Raw genomic sequence first — 19,515 nt, 5'->3', positions numbered from 1 at the left:
ATTGAGGCCATATTATGAAGTCTAGGTAGACTTCAAAAACACTCGATGGAAAAGAACAAGGGTTACGCACAAAAGATAAGGAGACTTACGGTACTTTTTTGTACTCTTCATAATTCAACATCACATATTCATCAAATCCCTATTCTAATCCGATAAATCATTGCGTGTAACCCGCAAATAGATTTATCTGATAGTTCTCATACGATTTAGTTATTAATCCAGGTTTTATCACAAACTTTGCAATTTAAATTCGGGTTCTAAGTTTGTCACTTATTCGAATTACTTGTTCTTGACCAAGTATACAACAAAGATAAACCTATTTTAGGGTTCAATTTGGTCATTGGTTTTGATTTCAAGTTTGAAAAATATTGTACAGTGAATATTTTTATGTTCTGTAGTTTGTGAATTAACCCTAATTCACATGTTCTAATGATTAATTTGGGTTTGTTTATCTTGATTTCACAAGTTTTAATTTTAGAACTATAGTTTCATAAGTTTTGATTTTTAACAGTGAATTTTAGTTTGTAGTTTTTCTGGTAACTCTAAGTTGCAAAGTTTGACTTTTTAGAAATAAATTTTGACACTTGTTTTAGTTTATTGGATATAGTAGGTTTATTAATTTGGAGAATTGGAAAATCATTTTAATTGAAGGTGAGATTTTCAAGTTGATTTAGAAGCGCATTGTACTTTGTTTTAGTTTGATCACTTCAAGTTTCAAAATTAATTGTTTCAAAATGGTTGAACGTGATGAGAAATATGGGAAGTTCAACAAGGGTAAGGGTAATAAAAGAAAGCTTGACCGAGGTAATAATGATTCTAACAAGAAACCAAAAGGGGGTTGTTGGAGATGTGGCAAACCGGGTCATTTCAAGAAAGATTGTCGCATAAAGCCTGCGGATGGAAACAAAGTTAACATATCCGGTCCAAGTGGATCAAAAGATCCAAATGCTCCGCAAGATACGCTTACTAATTTCACTTTAAGTTTGACAAAACCTATAAGTTTTGTAGTTGATTTAATTAGTCACCTGGGACATGTTAATTATTTACAAAACTCAACAATTGGATCTGATTTAAAGAAACAAAATTTATCTTGTGATTCGAATAATAAACAAATAAAAGGTAATGTCTTTAAATCAAACAAATTTAATACAAAGGTGCAACCCGTTGATCCGTGCATTTTAGACACACCATACTTGATGGTAATTAGTGTATTAATGTATTAATATTAGTATAAATTTGGTTACTTTAATCATTTTTTATATTGTATAGGTTTTTAGAAGTAATGGGTTTAAATGATGTAATTAAATCAATAATAAATGAGCACTTAGGAAAAATATTGACATCTAAAATGGTTAAAATGAAGTGGAAATTAATGAGCTTTATAAGTGGCTTGAATTTGATATAATTTGGAATGTTTTATTTGAGCAGGCTAGAATACATAGCAGCCATCATATTTTTATGATTCTTTTGGGGGACAATCTTGGCAGCCATATCACATGGACTTGTTTGAGGACTTTTATTTTTTTGGGGTTGCAAACTCTAAAGTCAACACTAATGAAAGGATCACATGATCAATATTACATCTACAAGATTTGGGCCGACTTTTTGGAATTGGGGGATTGGATGTTGGGTAGCTCTAACTCAAGTGAAAGAAGGAATTAATTGGGGGACATTGGGCTGCCACATGAGGATTGATAGATACACACGAACATTCTACGCAGCCATATAACGGAAAATATTATTAGGGCTGTTGGAGGACGGGTTCGCAAAAAAGGAGAGGAGGCAGACGACTGAAGGCAGCCGTCTTATGGTGGCTGTACACGGTTCAAGAGATGAGCATCTAGGTGGCTTTCTCTAAGTGAACGGTTCGTAGGGTTGAACACTTTTCTCAGGTTTCTTTATATTTGGATTTGTTTTGACATTGACAACGTCGTATAAACAATTTGATGTGTTGGTTTATTTAAACTATTTGCATGTGTTTTGAGTTCTTGCTTTACAACTTGCTCGGTTGATGACAAGACCTTGTAGCTTGTTGGGTGACAGAGAGTAGGTTGACTCACATTAGTAAATAGGGTAATTAAATTGTAAAAGATCTGATGACAACGACCTGTTTTTTATTACCACTTAAATTAACCGACTTTTCAGCACCTTGTCTATGTGGTGTCCAATTAATGATTAAACTGAGTTTTGTGTGAACCTAGAATCTGAAACTTTGAAGACTTTACCTTTATCTTATGTGACTTTCCCTAGATGATTGATTTCTAGATTTTCACATTAGACTTTGTTTTTCTTATTATTATTAACTGGTATATCTTGACCACTTGTGTTGATTTTGTGTAACGTTTATTATATTTGAATTGTTTGTCGTTTATCAAGCGTATTGGTAACATACTTGCGTTGTTAGCGGGTTGGTAAATTGGTGGGTAATTGGTATAATTAAACGGATTATTAGGTTGTATGGTGAATCTTAAAAACTATCCCTAATAATTAATCAGAGTCATTAATTCCAATGTCATGTCTATGTGGTGTTATGAATCTGTAAATGGGTTTTTGTGTTAAACTTGCAATCGGGATTCTGGGTGGTAGTTGCTTTTCTTTAAAATATAATAATTTTCTAGTTAAACACTAACCACATATTCCCCATGGATACGATACCCTACTTACGCTATCTACGTAGTTTAATTAGGTTTTTGATTGACTCTGACGACAGTCATCACCCGTTGGCTGTGGTGATACACACATGGGGCAATTGTGCCAAATTACTAGAAGTGTGCAAGTCGAGAAAAATCCCTCTAGGTGTGAAATTAATGAAACCCGGTCTTCGGGTTTGTTATTGGACTTAAAAAGTCCAATGGGTTATAAACATAATTCGGTTGAGAATTGTGTATCATTTATTTCTGAATCATTTTATGTACAGGATGACATGCTTGCATGGTGGGTCGACTCGGGTCCTACAAGTCACGTTTGCAAGGATCTCAAATGGTTTGTGGAATTTGAACCACTTGAAGATGGATCTATACTACGGATGGGAAATGTTGCAACCGAGCCCATCAAAGGAGTTGGAAAAGTTAGACTTGTATTTACTTCTAGAAAACATCTATTATTAGATAATGTGTTGTATGTACCAGAGATTCGAAAGAACCTCTTATCTGGAATTGTGCTAAATAGTTGTGGTTATAAACAAGTCATTGAGTCAGATAAGTTTATCTTGTCTCGACATGGAACCTTTGTTGGATTTGGATATTTATGTAATGGCATATTTATGCTTAATATTAATGTTTGTTTGCTATAGAATCTGTATGTATGGCATCTACATCCTCTAGTAATGTTGAGAATGATTCACGTCTATGGCATGCTAGATTAGGTCATGTTAATTATTACAAGATGAAAGATATGTCTAAAATGAGCCTAATACATGCCTTTGACATGCAAAACTGTAGTAAATGTCACTACTTGCAAGTTGACTAAAATTATTAGGAAACCGTTTAAAGATGTTAAAAGAGATTCTAAGGTATTAGAATTAATTCATTCTGATCTATGTGACTTTCATAGTACACCCTCACTTGGAAATAAAAAGTATGTGGTTACTTTTATTGATGATGCATCTAGGTTTTGTTACGTCTATTTGTTGCATTCAAAAGATGAAGCTCTTGATAAATTCAAAATTTATAAACAAGAGGTAGAGCGGCATCAAAGTTGTCTGATAAAGAACCTCCGTACTGATAGAGGTGGAAAGTATTATGATCCAGTTTACTTTCAGTCTACCGGTATAATACATCAAACCATTTCTCCTTATACACAACAACAAAATGGTGTATCAGAGTGGAAGAATAGGACTTTGAAAGAAATGATTAATTCCATGTTATCCTATTATGGGTTAAGTGAAGGATTCTGGGGTGAAGCTATGTTAACAGCCTATTATTTGTTAATAAAAAGTCTAAAGTAACCCCACATGAACTCTGGTACAAAAAGACATCAAACTTAAGTCATCTTAGAGTTTGGGGTTGTAGAGCCGTGGTAAGGCTTACTGAACCAAAAATGAGAAACATAGATGAAAGAGGCATTGATTGCATCTTTATTGGGTATGATGAGCATTCCCTGTTCATAGGTTCTATGTCACAGAACCAAATGACCATGTTTCTGTTCATACTGTGATTGAGTCAAGAACTGCTGATTTTGGAAATGAGGATAGATTTTCTTATGTGCCTAGACTAAAGGACATGCCTTATAGTTTAAAAACATCAGTTGTAACTGTCACACCCCCAAAATCCACACGCGGAATATCACCGCTTGGAGGCGTGACATGACCAGGATCAAGCCATCAATCATATTGAACATAGAATATAATAATCGAAGTAGTTCGTAAAAACCCAATTCAATACAATTGATGTCCAAAACAAACATAGTTTAAGTAGCGGAAGCATAATATGAAAACCCAATGTATGTAATAAGTTCAAGTGTTATAAAGTGTAACAAAACATCCACGGTCCATGCTCCACAACGACCTGTTCCTCCCTGTGCAAGCTCCATATGTACCTAAGGTCCTGCAAGGCATGCAGCAGAGAGTCAACAACTAGTTGAGCGAGTTCACAGTTAATAGTTCAGTAATTGTATTAGTATAATAAGCCTTGTGTTCGTTCATTGAGTCATGTATCGTATTACTTCGTATCGTGGCCCTCTAGGCATGTATGCGAAGTTTTAGGAAGTTCTCAAGTATTCTAGACTAGGTATATTTGCATCGCGGCCACCCGGCACATGTCCGAAGTTTCGTGTATAGTTCGCAACCTTCCTAGGCATGTGTGCGAAGATTAGTCATAATATCGCGGCCAACCCCGGGTGTGTGCGAAGATCAGTTCTATAAGTATCACTAGTCTAGTCGTATCTTATCAATAACCCATCCTCACCCGAGGACCATATAACTAAGTTCCATAAGCTAGGTAAGTACAAGTAAATAATCCAAAACCCATTCCCACCCTGGGAAACCCCATGCCTTGGCTGTGTGAACTCACCTTGGTTTGCTCGGTATGTTATTGCTTCTAGAGTTAATTAAATGTCTAAGTCCGTTACACACGACCTAGGATACATTGCACATGATTCGATGTAAGTGTTACATTCAAGTAGGGTTTACAAGTCCCTGATGTCTAAACAGTTGTGATCCGTGTGATAGTTGTGTACAGAATGATATGATAAGGATTGTTCTCACATATAGGATCATGCAGTAACATTCAGTAGTATGCAATCATATACAGAACATACGGTAAGCTTTTACACACACATCACTTGTAAAGTTCGGACTATTAGCATGCAATCAGGGTGACAATCATGTTTAATTCACAAAGGTTGGACACAACAACACAATAGAAGGTCAGACAACATTCCAGGACCAGAAATTCGGACCAAGAGCCACTTCAAAACCCTGACACATCCTTCCCCTTAAAAATTCGGACCCCTAGGCTTTCATTTACAAAATTCGGACAAAGGGGAGGGGGTTTCCCTGCTTAAAAGTTCGGAAAAGGGGGGTTCTCTTCACAAAACTCGGATAGCCTTGTCCTTTGTCAAAAAGTCGGACAAGTCATTATGTTTAAAGAAAACTCGGACAACATGCCCCACCATTTAAAGGTCGGACTATACCCCATCATTAAAACTCGGACAGTGAGCACCATATAAAACTCGGACTTACATAACCTTTACAACCAAAGTCGGGTTATGTTAAGTCAATGAAAGTCGGACATGTTTACATACATTCAAAGGTCGGACTTCATGTGTTTGTTCACAAAGTCGGACAACATTCATATATAATGAAGTTCGGACAGGGCTATATGTTACAGTTCGGACCTTTGTTATCCTCCTAAAAGTCGGACTAATGAAATATCATCTTTAAAAGTAGACAAATGTAATATCATTAAAAAGTCGGACCTTAACACTTGTGAAATTCAGACCCTTTACATGAATTAACAGAAGTTCGGACAAGGGTATCATAATCAAAACTCTGACAAACAATCAGTCATACGTTCATTGTAATTGTAACAGTTACGTTTTCACGTTTTCACGACTAAGAAACCCTAATTTCATTGCATCTGTATAGCAGTAATCCAATTATCAAATCAATCATTCTGCATATCATGTATCTAAATCATCAGGCAATCGATTATACGACTAATCAACATCATTATCGCAATAATCAGAATCCAATCAATAATCACAGAATATCATATGAAAAACTAGGGTTTAGTATGAATCAATCAACCAACGATTAACAGTAAACAATGATTAAGCAATTACCTTGAATTGATTCTAAACAGAAAGAGGAAATTAAGAGTGATGAAGAACTTGTGCCAATGATGATGATGATGATGATTGCCAGAGATAATCAGAGAATATGCAAGTACGTGTTTTGGTTGTGTGTGGTGATTAGTGAATGATTAGGGTTAAGAATTATTAGGATTTCACTAATTACTCTATACATCCCCAAGTATTAACTTTTACATAAGTACACCATCTCAAAATAATTCACAGTTTGACCACCAAGTTCATACATTTGACAAATCTTTCATCAGTAACACATAACCATGCTCAAATACAATATACTTAACTGAATCAAAACGTTACAGTTTCACAGCAAACTAATTGTGCAAGTAAACAACTAAACAAACAATGAACGTGCAATAAATGTGAAAATGGAATCTTGGAAACTCGAGTTGTCACATTATCCCCAACTTGAAAGAAATTTCGTCCCGAAATTTAGCATGCGGTTACTGAGGAAGCTAGGTAAGTTGCATCGTTTACTGGTTTTCCTGGGGTGTCACATCATCCCCCCGTTGATTTGGAATTTCGTCCCGAAATTCTGTAGTAAATAGCTTCAGCCTCAGTAGTGGTTGCATTGGTTTCGAATAACTGGGGATACTTGAGTTTCATTCGATCTTCACGCTCCCAGGTGAACTCTGGGCCGCGACGGGAGTTCCAGCGAACTCGAACAAGAGGGATTCTCGTGTTCTTGAGGACCTTAACATCCTGGTCCGTGATTTCAACAGGTTCCTCGACGAACTGCAACCGCTCGTCGATAGTGAGCTCCTTCAAAGGAACTATGAGGGTCTCATCTGACAGGCACTTCTTCAGATTCGACACGTGAAAAACATTGTGAACTGCACCGAGTTCAGCTGGTAAGTTTAGTTTGTAGGCCACTTTGCCTATTCTTTCTGCGATTTCAAACGGTCCGACATACCGCGGATTGAGTTTGCCCCGTTTCCCAAAACGAACCACACCCTTCCAGGGTGAGACTTTAAGTAAAACCCGGTCCCCGACCTGAAATTCCAATGGCTTCCTACGCTTATCCGCGTAGCTTTTTTGACGGTCGCGTGCTGCCGCCATGCGTTGTCGTATTTGTGCAATCTTTTCCGTGGTGTCCACTATAAGTTCTGGACCCGTGATTTGACTATCCCCCACCTCTGCCCAACAGAGAGGTGATCGGCATTTACGCCCGTACAATGCCTCGAATGGAGCGGCTTGTATGCTGGTGTGATAACTGTTATTGTATGAAAACTCCACTAAAGGGAGATGCTTTTCCCAGCTGTTGCCGAAATCGATGACACATGCCCGAAGCATGTCTTCTAAGGTTTGAATCGTGCGCTCAGACTGCCCATCCGTCTGAGGGTGATAAGCCGTGCTCATATCTAACCGAGAGCCAAAAGCCTTGTGCATTGCTTGCCATAGTTCTGATGTGAATCGTGCATCGCGATCCAAAATGATAGAGGTGGGCACCCCGTGCCTCGAGACCACTTCTTTCAAGTAGATGTCTGCTAATGTGGAAAACTTGTCTGTTTCTTTGATTGCCAGGAAATGAGCAGACTTGGTGAGTCGATCCACGATCACCCAAATAGTATCATTCCCACGCTGAGATCTAGGTAGGCTTGTAACAAAATCCATGGAAATTTCCTCCCATTTCCACTGTGGTATCTTTGGTTGCTGAAGTAAGCCTGCTGGTTTCTGATACTCTGCCTTGACTCTTGCACAAGTCAAGCACTTGCTGACATAGGTAGCGATGTGGGCCTTCATGCTAGGCCACCAATAAGTATTTCTGATGTCGTGGTACATTTTATCTGAACCTGGATGTACCGAGTAGCGAGACTTATGAGCTTCATCCATCACAAGTTCTCGTAAACCGCCATAAAGTGGGACCCAAAAACGTCCTGTTACATAGTAGGCGCCGTCTTCCTTTTGTTCTAATCGTTGCCTCGAGCCACGTAAGGCTTCAGCCCTGACGTTTTATGGTTTCAATGCTTCCACCTGAGCATCTCGTATCTGTGCAGGAAGATCAGACTGAATAGTAAGCTGCAAGGCTCGTACACGCCTAGGTAGAGTGTCTTTCCGACTGAGAGTGTCAGCCACAACATTGGCTTTGCCTGGATGGTACTTGATGGCGCATTCGTAATCATTAAGCAGCTCGACCCATCGTCGTTGACGCATGTTCAATTCCTTCTGGTTGAAGATATGCTCGAGACTCCTGTGATCGGTGTAAATAGTGCACTTGGTACCGTACAGGTAGTGTCGCCATATCTTAAGCGCAAAAACAACATCTCCCAGCTCTAAATCGTGCGTCGTGTAATTCCGTTCATGAACTTTGAGTTGCCGCGAAGCGTAGGCAATAACTTTATCCCGCTGCATCAATACACAACCAAGCCCCTGTATCGATGCGTCACAATAGACCACAAAATCATCCGTGCCCTCTGGCAATGATAGAATAGGTGCGCTGCATAGCCTATCCTTCAGGTACTGGAAAGCCGTTTCTTGTGTATTACCCCAACGATAGGTAACACCTTTCTGTGTCAACATCGTAAGCGGCTGTGCGATCTTTGAGAAGTCTTTAATAAATCGTCTGTAATAACCTGCCAAACCCAAAAATTGGCGTATTTCCGTTGGAGTGCGAGGCGCAGGCCAGTTTCTGATCGAATCTACCTTGGATGGATCGACATGAATCCCATCCTTGTTTACCACGTGGCCTAGGAAATGGACTTCATGAAGCCAGAAGTCGCATTTCGAAAACTTGGCGTACAGTTGTTCCTTTCGAAGAAGTTCCAAGATAAGTCGTAAGTGCTGCTCGTGTTCCTCCTGACTCTTGGAGTAGATCAGAATGTCGTCGATGAAGACAATCACAAACTTGTCTAAGTACGGCTTGCACACCCTGTTCATCAGATCCATAAATACGGCAGGCGCGTTCGTTAACCCGAATGGCATAACTAGAAACTCGTAGTGACCGTAGCGAGTTCTGAATGCGGTTTTAGAGTCGTCCTCATCCCGGACTCTCAGCTGATGGTAACCTGACCTTAAGTCTATCTTGGAGTAGTAACTCGACCCTTGCAACTGGTCGAATAAGTCGTCTATACGCGGAAGAGGATAACGGTTCTTCACCGTCACCTTGTTGAGTTCCCGGTAGTCTATGCACATCCTGAAGGTACCGTCCTTCTTTTTCACGAATAACACTGGAGCTCCCCAAGGCGAAGAGCTTGGACGAATAAAGCCCTTTTCCAAAAGTTCTTGTAGCTGCTTTGACAAGTCTTCCAGTTCAGTTGGAGCTAAACGATACGGTGCGCGAGCTATAGGTGCTGCTCCTGGAGCTAGCTCGACTTGAAACTCGACCTGGCGATGAGGCGGCAGACCAGGTAAATCTTCAGGAAACACTTGAGGAAAATCGCGTACAACTGGAATATCCTTTACCCTTTTCTCTTTCGTCGATGCATCAGTAACTAGTGCCAAAATGGCAGTGTGACCTTTCCGTAAACATTTCAGAGCCTTAAGAAAGGAGATGATGCCAACTACTGCACCACTCTCGTCGCCTTGAACTTCGAGAGGTTCTTTACCAGACATAGTTTAAGTAGCAGAAGCATAATATGAAAACCCAATGTATGTAATAAGTTCAAGTGTTATAAAGTGTAACAAAACATCCACGGTCCATGCTCCACAACGACCTGTTCCTCCCTGTGCAAGCTCCATATTTACCTAAGGTCCTGCAAGGCATGCAGCAGAGAGTCAACAACTAGTTGAGCGAGTTCACAGTTAATAGTTCAATAATTGTATTAGTATAATAAGCCTTGTGTTCGTTCATTGAGTCATTTATCGTATTAGTTCGTATCGCGGCCCTCTAGGCATGTATGCGAAGATTTGGGAAGTTCTCAAGTATTCTAGACAAGGTATATTTGCATCGCGGCCACCCGGCACATGTGCAAAGTTTCGTGTATAGTTCGCAGCCTTCCTAGGCATATGTGCGAAGATTAGTCATAATATCGCGACCAACCCCGACGTGTGTGCGAAGATCAGTTCTATAAGTATCACTAGTCTAGTCGTATCTTATCAATAACCCATCCTCACCCGAGGACCATATAACTAAGTTCCATAAGCTAGGTAAGTACAAGTAAATAATCCAAAACCCATTCCCACCCTGGGAAACCCCATGCCTTGGCTGTGTGAACTCACCTTGGTTTGCTCGGTATGTTATTGCTTCTAGAGTTAATTAAATGTCCAAGTCCGTTACACACGACCTAGGATACATTGCACATGATTCGATGTAAGTGTTACATTCAAGTAGGGTTTACAAGTCCCTGATGTCTAAACAGTTGTGATCCGTGTGATAGTTGTGTACAGAATGATATGATAAGGATTGTTCTCACCTATAGGATCATGCAGTAACATTCAGTAGTATGCAATCATATACAGAACATACAGTAAGCTTTTACACACACATCACTTGTAAAGTTCGGACTATTAGCATGCAATCAGGGTGACAATCATGTTTAATTCACAAAGGTTGGACACAACAGCACAATAGAAGGTCAGACAACATTCCAGGACCAGAAATTCGGACCAAGGGCCACTTCAAAACCCTGACACATCCTTCCCCTTAAAAATTCGGACCCCTAGGCTTTCATTTACAAAATTCGAACAAAGGGGAGGGGGTTTCCCTGCTTAAAAGTTCGGACAAAGGGGGTTCTCTTCACAAAACTCGGATAGCCTTGTCCTTAGTCAAAAAGTCGGACAAGTCATTATGTTTAAAGAAAACTCGAACAACATGCCCCACCATTTAAAGGTCGGACTATACCCCATCATTAAAACTCGGACAGTGAGCACCATATAAAACTCGGACTTACATAACCTTTACAACCAAAGTCGGATTATGTTAAGTCAATGAAAGTCGGACATGTTTACATACATTCAAAGGTCGGACTTCATGTGTTTGTTCACAAAGTCGGACAACATTCATATATAATGAAGTTCAGACAGGGCTATATGTTACAGTTCGGACCTTTGTTATCCTCCTAAAAGTCGGACTAATGAAATATCATCTTTAAAAGTAGACAAATGTAATATCATTAAAAGGTCGGACCTTAAAACTTGTGAAATTCAGACCCTTTACATGAATTAACAGAAGTTCATACAAGGGTATCATAATCAAAACTCTGACAAACAATCAGTCATACGTTCATTGTAATTGTAACAGTTACGTTTTCACGTTTTCACGACTAAGAAACCCTAATTTCATTGCATCTGTATAGCAGTAATCCAATTATCAAATCAATCATTCTGCATATCATGTATCTAAATCATCAGGCAATCGATTATACGACTAATCAACATCATTATCGCAATAATCAGAATCCAATCAATAATCACAGAATATCATATGAAGAACTAGGGTTTAGTATGAATCAATCAACCAACGATTAACAATAAACAATGATTAAGCAATTACCTTGAATTGATTCTAAACAGAAAGAGGAAATCAAGAGTGATGAAGAACTTGTGCCAATGATGATGATGATGATGATTGCCAGAGATAATCAGAGAATATGCAAGTACGTGTTTTGGTTGTGTGTGGTGATTAGTGAATGATTAGGGTTAAGAATGATTAGGATTTCACTAATTATATACATCCCCAAGTATTAACTTTTACATAAGTACACCATCTCAAAATAATTCACAGTTTGACCACCAAGTTCATACATTTGACAAATCTTTCATCAGTAACACATAACCATGCTCAAATACAATATACTTAACTGAATAAAAATGTTACAGTTTCACAGCAAACTAATTGTGCAAGTAAACAACTAAACAAACAATGAACGTGTAATAAATGTGAAAATGGAATCTTGGAAACTCGAGTTGTCACATTATCCCCAACTTGAAAGAAATTTAGTCCCGAAATTTAGCATGCGGTTACTGAGGAAGCTAGGTAAGTGATCGATGTCGTAAGGTCGGTCAAAAAATAAAGTAAAGTGTCCTATTCACCTTTTACTAGTAAAGGGCAAGTAAGGTGTCGAATCCACGGGGAATCAGTGGAAAGTATGAAAGTTCGTTGCTTTAAGTACCATCTACGTCTAAACTAATTGCTTTTTTCAGTTTTTAGAATGATTGTGAAAACAAAATAAATTAGATTTGTACACAATTATGAGAAGAGGGACCAATCTCCGGGTTTTCAGTTTGTGTAGAAACACGGGTAACCTAATTACTACCAATTGGAAATCACATAGACATGATTTGCTAACTACTTGTTTTGATAAATAATTAACAGATAATATATTTGATTGCAATGATCCACGATCGAAACCGAAAGATTAATGCAACTGAATAGTAACCTAGATAATTACCAATCCTAGATTTCATAAACATGAACAAGTTCAATGGTTAAAGGTTGAAGACAATGACAACTTAGAATTTAATCCCAATTGTTGATGAAAAAAACCAAATAACTGATGAACAAGTATGCAAATGATAATCCAACAATGTTTAATCAAAAACAAATAAACAATAAAGATAAACTAACCGAATGATTAGTCAAATCTCAATCCAAAAGTTTGTAAAACTAAGTCAACCCGGTTCCTAACACAAACCCTAGTCCCGGAGATGATCACGGGTGGTTTAGCCGCTCATGTTCTTGATTTGATCTTCAATCTTGATGAGGAATTGCATGATTGATGATTGGATTGAGGTTTGGATCTCCAAAATTCGTCCTTGGGAAGTGGAAAACGGCTAGGGTTAATGATAATTTCGTTTGGGGAATGTTTGTGCTTAAATATGGTGGAAAAACAAGAAATTCGCAAGTCAGGCCTGGGTTCAGCGCCCAGTGCGCTGAAATCAGCGCCTAGTGCGCCAAATGGTACTTTCCTTCTGTGGTGCGCTGAAATCAGCACCTAGTGGCGCCGACTGCTACCGAACTTCCCGTTTTTCATATTTTGGCCTTCCAACTTGTGTGTATGCTTCCAATACTCCATAATGCTTCCCGAAAACCTTCCGTCAAGCTCCAAAAGCCATCCGTTATGCTCCGAGTACATGTAAATCAAAATCAACTCAAAGTAACCCGTTTTCATACACATAATCATGTAAAACCTCATAATTAAACACTTTAAAACATGATTAAACACCCTCACATCACATCCCCACACTTACCTTTGATTGTCCTCAAGCAAACCAATACGGAACTACGCACCATAGTAACAACACCTCTAAGCCGCTTAACCAGTTCAACAATTTAAGTCCCAAGTCATACCCGTCCCATAGACTAACACAATCGAGTTTGACAGTCCGACAAGCAATTGGTGCAATTTCTAAAACTTAAGACTTGTTTACTCAGAACTAACATACTTAGGATTACAACACATGCTACACGCCCCTCACAATAAACTCTCCTCTCGGTTTAAAAACTGAACTAGCGTGTAATGTGCTAGTATGTATAACAGTCAAAACCAATCATGAAATTCTGTAAATCATAAGCTTGTATGACAATCACACCTCCACTGTATCATATAACACGGCACATATCAAAAGGACTTTCGGTTTTGGGCTTTGGCTAAGGGTAGGAGATTTTTTTGCTTATATTTATATTTTTATGTGGCGAACAAACAAACGACCAAACCGTGACAACTTTATTTGCAAACATCATGGGTTGGTTTCTACCCAAGAACATAAACAATAATAACAAAACTTTCTTTTTTTTCTCTTTTTTTTTTCTTTCTTTTCTTTGTTTTCTCTTTTTTTTTCTTTTTCAGTTGTTCATAATTTGTCGTTCACGGTCGGTATCAAACAATTCACATTAGGTGGACAAACGAAAAGGTAAGTAGGCTCAACAGGGCTACTAAGGGTGATAACTAGGTAAACATAAAACGAACAAACAGGTGTACGGGATATCCTAATGCCTTTATCATTTATGTGCACATGTTAAACCACAGTCTCAGCATGCATCAAATCATACAAGTTCTAACACAGAATAACATGCGGCCTGCTCTCAACAAATGAATTCAATATGTAAAGCATTCTATCATTCTACAGGCTCAAAATCTCACCAAGAAAAGGGTAAAAGGGTTGCCGACATGTAGCATATGCAATCTAAAGCATGTTACCCCTAAATAGACATCTCTTTTCACTTCTTTTATCCTTAAAACACCTGTCAGACCTACTCTCATGAAACTTAAAGGAACGACCATGACAAGGGACTATGTTAGTTTACTACCGGCAAGGAACCCATTAGTGATTAAAACGTTCAGTTTTCGTATCCATTTAGTTCACTTGAGGCGATGAAATTCTTTAAAATTTTTAAAATTTTCAATTTTTTCGATTTTCATCGTTTTCAATCACTTTCAAACTCTTGTCCCAAACCTTCCCTTCCCGGGTTTCCATATCCCCACACTTGGGCGACATTGTCCCCAATGTATAGTGCTTTTAAAAGCAAAACCCGGAAATACCAACTAACAAACCTCATGAGTGACCATTCCTAACACAAAGAACATAACACATTCCCTAACACATAAAATAGTTTAACACCACCAAGAACACGAATAAAAATAATAATAATAAGAGTGGAACAGACTCCCCTGGTTTAAGGTGTAGAATCCTCATGCGTCATGTTCCACCACGACCGTATAGCATTCCATTCGCGGTCGTGTCCACACGTCCTCAGGTCAATCTCTACAATTAGTGTTCAGGTCATCCCCGTCCAAATGGAGATTGAGTATGGACAATTCTGCCTGAACTCTAATCCGTGCAATGTCCGCAATTTTAGCTAGAATGTATTGGGACTTCACCAAACATCCCCACACTTGGACCCTTGCATCCTTAGAGATTAATAACCTGATAACCTGTAAAAGTACTCACGCGAAAACAAGACAAATATACACTACTATACATCCTCGGGCTGCCTCCCAAGAGCGCTAAGTTTATAGGTCTTCAGCCAGACCGTACCTGATATACCCTTATGGTGGTCGAGTGGGATGTTTGCGTCCCGTGGCCTCTACGTATGTACTCCGCCAATGCTCTGGTAAGTCGTCCACTGTCTTCCACATTGGACCGAATAACTTTAACCTCCGCTTTGCATTATCACATTCAGGCGGTTTCTTTTCCTTCTTCCTCTCTCGTGGCTTCCCTTTGTCCGTTTTAAACTCCTCATACGCCACACTTTCCTTTTTCTTTACTGCTTCGCTTCCTGCCACTTCAAACCTGTCAACCAATAAACACTCCTGTTTGGTTTGAATCTCCTTTGCAGGAGAGACATTTTCATCACCATTTTCAAATTTTGAGTGTTCACCTGAAATGGGAGGATTAGTCGCATCTGAAAACACATTTAACCGTAATTCACGGTCACCAAACTTCATACTTACCGTTCCATCAACACAACTGATAATCGCATGAGCAGTCGCTAAGAACGGTCTGCCCAGAATGACTGGAGGGTGCGTGTTCTTTGAACTTGTGGCACAATCAAGCACTAAGAAGTCAACTGGATAGTAACACTCTTCTACCTTCACAATTACATCTTTTATAATCCCCCTCGGACACATGGGAGTCTGATCAGCCAACACCACAATGGTGTTGACTTTTTGTAGCGGACCAAAATCATATTGGTCATACAGACTCCCTGGTAGAATGCTAACACACGCTCCAAGATCCAAAAGTGCCCTTTCTATTTTAAATTCACCCACTTGTACTGAAATAATGGGTGCTCCTGGATCTTGGAGTTTCGGGGGAAGGGTACCCAACAAAACGGCATTCACATTTGCAGTTAAATCAAGTTTTTTAGGAAACTTGTGAAGTCGTTTTTGGGTACTTAACTCTTTCAGGCACTCAATCTGATCGGGACTCTCTTTAATCGCATCGAGTAAGGGTAGATTAATTTTAGCTTGTATAAAACTTTCCCACCTTTCATCCCTTGGTGGGTCCCGATCATGTTGAGAGTCCGATACATCACCAACATCTTCCACCACCTCCTCAACTAATTGTGATGGTGGAGTAGTTGTGACACTACCAGTTTCAGAATTCTGAATAATACTTACCGCGTTGATGTGCACATTTCTTACATTTTTCAAGCTAGATGACTGATGTGCTGGGTTGACTGTGGTAGTGCTTGGCAACTTACCTGGATCTCTTCTCAGCTGAGCTAGATCTTCTGCTAGCTGCCCCAATTGCTTCTGCATTGCTTCAGACGTTTTGTCCCGAACTTCATTCTCTTTCTGGACGTCCTTCATGAACTTCATAATAGCATCCAATTTGTCATCACTCGTTCCACCACTAGCACTTGAGGAGTTCCCTTGCTGAATACCCGGATTATATGGGCCCTGATTTTGGTAATTACCTTGCGAGTAATTACCTTGACGACTCTGATACTGCTGGCCTCCTTGCATAGGTACCTGAAAATTAGGGTTCATTTGATTAGCAAAATTACCGTAATTAAAATTGGGGTGGTTTCGCAAACCTGGATGATATGTATTCGATTTCATATCATACTGCTTTCGTTCACCGAATACTTGGTTCACTTCTTCATTCGGACCCATCCTTGCGAGACACTCTCCAACCTGGTGTCCTAACTCACCACAATCTGTACATACGGCGAATGCATTAGCTGCCCTAACTTCAGTTCCCTTTCCCAACTTCATCTGAGCTACCTGTCGCTCTAATAGCAAATTCAGTTGTTTTAATTTCTCAACCCGTTCTTCAGCTTCATAATCAACTGATCTCGCTGATGCTGATCTTGCTCTCCTGCTAGACTGTGCCTGTCTCTTAGAAGTAGCACTCTGTCTCTCCAAATATGCCCAATCCGCAGCTTCTGTATTTGTGAGAAACGTACCATTGCTGATGGCTATGAGATCTCTTACATCATCAGGAAGTAGCCCATCGTAGAACGCTTTAATCAATTCCCATGTCTGAATGCTATGATGGGGGCATTTACTAAGCAACTCCTTAAACCTTGTGAACGCCTCATGGAACGCTTCCCCTGAATGTTGCTGGAATGCTCTGATTGCATCCCGAGCTTCACTGGTTCTATTCATGGTGTAGTATTCCTCCAAAAACACCAGCTGCATCTCTTGCCAAGTGTATATACTACCTGGAGGTAATGTCGCGAACCATTGTCGAGCTTTGTCTTTCAAGGTGAACTGAAACAACATCAACTTAACTTCATCCTTTGTAAACCCCGAAACCCCAATTGTTTGGCAAATTGAATCAAAACTTGCAATGTGCAAGTATGGTTCTTCGGTCCTTTTTCCATGAAACTCGGGCAAATGGCTTAAGTATTGAGGCCTTACCTCAAAAGGTCGGTTATTATTTCCCACTGGTGTAACTATAGCTGACGAGTTCGGTACTACAACTGGTCGACAGTGACCTTCAACGCCTTGAATGGGTGCCCCTTGAACGACTTGTGGGACACCATCCACAAACTGTATCTGATCGCCCCCAACCCGATTAATAGCTCTTTGATTCCCCGCATTGAATCATGGGACTCCATGTTGAACTAGATTTTGTGGAATCGGGCGCAGGATGTGATTCCTTTGGTTGACTTGTTGTTGTACTGGGTGTCCTTGATTCACGTTGTACCCCTCATCGTATCTGTAATCCGCGTACCTCCCATCATACTGATTCTGATAATCATCTTCTTCCCAACCAGATTCCCAAGTATGCACACTGCCTTCTTTGTGTTGAAAACCCTCATCATACCCGTGTTGATGCTGTGGTTGGTTGAGACGAATAATTTCCCCATGTCGGAGATTCAGATTTCCCGGTTGGTTTTGTGGGCCTGGGTTGAATTGTGGAAATGGTTGTGGTGGTGGTTGATTCTGGTTTTGGTTATTGGGCTGGTTTTGGTTTTGAGGGATTGGTGGATCTGGAATGGGCGGGATTGGTTCGTTTTGTTGAGCTTGGTTTTGTGGCTCTTGGTCAACCAACTCGTTAGCTGCTTGTTCAAGGTCTTGAGCAACTGTTGACGACTGAGCTTTAGCTTTCACTGCTGAACGTAGAAGAACGCGATTCTGTCGAGCAGTCTTTTCTATCTCTGAATCAAACAAAAGCGGTGATGATTTCTTGGAAAACCTGGTATGCATGCAACACGAGAATCACCTGCACACAGATAAACAAGAAACCGAGCGTAATACTGAACGAAACAAATAAAAGACAAACAAAAAGAAATATTTTTGGATTTTTGGGTTTTTTTTCTATTTTTTTTTCGAAAAACAACTAACTAAACTAAGCGCACCGATTCCCCGGCAACGTCTCCATTTTGATCGATGTCGTAAGGTCGGTCAAAAAATAAAGTAAAGTGTCCTATTCACCTTTTACTAGTAAAGGGCAAGTAGGGTGTCGAATTCACGGGGAATCAGTGGAAAGTATGAAAGTTCGTTGCTTTAAGTACCATCTACGTCTAAACTAATTGCTTTTTTTAGTTTTTAGAATGATTGTGAAAACAAAATAAATTAGATTTGTACACGATTATGAGAAGAGGGACCAATCTCCGGGTTTTCAGTTTGTGTAGAAACACGGGTAACCTAATTACTACCAATTGGAAATCACATAGACATGATTTGCTAACTACTTGTTTTGATAAATAATTAACAGATAATATATTTGATTGCAATGATCCACGATCGAAACCGAAAGATTGATGCAACTGAATAGTAACCTAGATAATTACCAATCCTAGATTTCATAAACATGAACAAGTTCAATGGTTAAAGGTTGAAGACAATGACAACTTAGAATTTAATCCCAATTGTTGATGAAAAAAACCAAATAACTGATGAACAAGTATGCAAATGATAATCCAACAATGTTTAATCAAAAACAAATAAACAATAAAGATAAACTAACCGAATGATTAGTCAAATCTCAATCCAAAAGTTTGTAAAACTAAGTCAACCCGGTTCCTAACACAAACCCTAGTCCCGGAGATGATCACGGGTGGTTTAGCCGCTCATGTTCTTGATTTGATCTTCAATCTTGATGAGGAATTGCATGATTGATGATTGGATTGAGGTTTGGATCTCCAAAATTCGTCCTTGGGAAGTGGAAAACGGCTAGGGTTAATGATAATTTCGTTTGGGGAATGTTTGTGCTTAAATATGGTGGAAAAACAAGAAATTCGCAAGTCAGGTCTGGGTTCAGCGCCCAGTGCGCTGAAATCAGCGCCTAGTGCGCCAAATGGTACTTTCCTTCTGTGGTGCGCTGAAATCAGCACCTAGTGGCGCCGACTGCTACCGAACTTCCCGTTTT

The 19,515-nt window shown here is 39.5% G+C and overlaps 1 protein-coding gene across 1 annotated transcript; it reads right to left on the bottom strand.

Annotated features, from left to right (window-relative positions):
* Window positions 1-15,236: 15,236 nt before the first annotated feature.
* LOC110913755 lies at window positions 15,237-18,525 on the bottom strand. Its single transcript, XM_022158575.1, has 3 exons — window positions 18,503-18,525; window positions 18,192-18,339; window positions 15,237-17,696 (listed from the first exon to the last, which is right to left on the bottom strand). Exons 1-3 carry the CDS (start codon window positions 18,523-18,525, stop codon window positions 15,237-15,239), a joined length of 2,631 nt encoding a protein of 876 aa, XP_022014267.1.
* Between the last annotated feature and the right edge of the window lie 990 nt (window positions 18,526-19,515).

This window comes from Helianthus annuus, chromosome 15 (genome assembly GCF_002127325.2).
Source record: "Helianthus annuus cultivar XRQ/B chromosome 15, HanXRQr2.0-SUNRISE, whole genome shotgun sequence".
NCBI classification, from domain to species: Eukaryota; Viridiplantae; Streptophyta; class Magnoliopsida; order Asterales; family Asteraceae; genus Helianthus; species Helianthus annuus.
The sequence above is the reverse complement of the archived record's forward strand: the minus strand, read 5'-3'. Positions and strand labels throughout refer to the sequence as shown.

Excerpts from the sequence above, each read along its gene's own strand:
- LOC110913755 (XM_022158575.1), bottom strand. The coding sequence starts at position 18,525 with ATGGAGACGTTGCCGGGGAATCG. Across the intron at positions 18,340-18,502 it reads GAGACGTTGCCGGGGAATCG|GTTTTCCAAGAAATCATCAC; the intron begins GTGCGCTTAGTT and ends CATGCATACCAG. Across the intron at positions 17,697-18,191 it reads AACAAGCAGCTAACGAGTTG|ATACAGTTTGTGGATGGTGT; the intron begins GTTGACCAAGAG and ends GGGGGCGATCAG.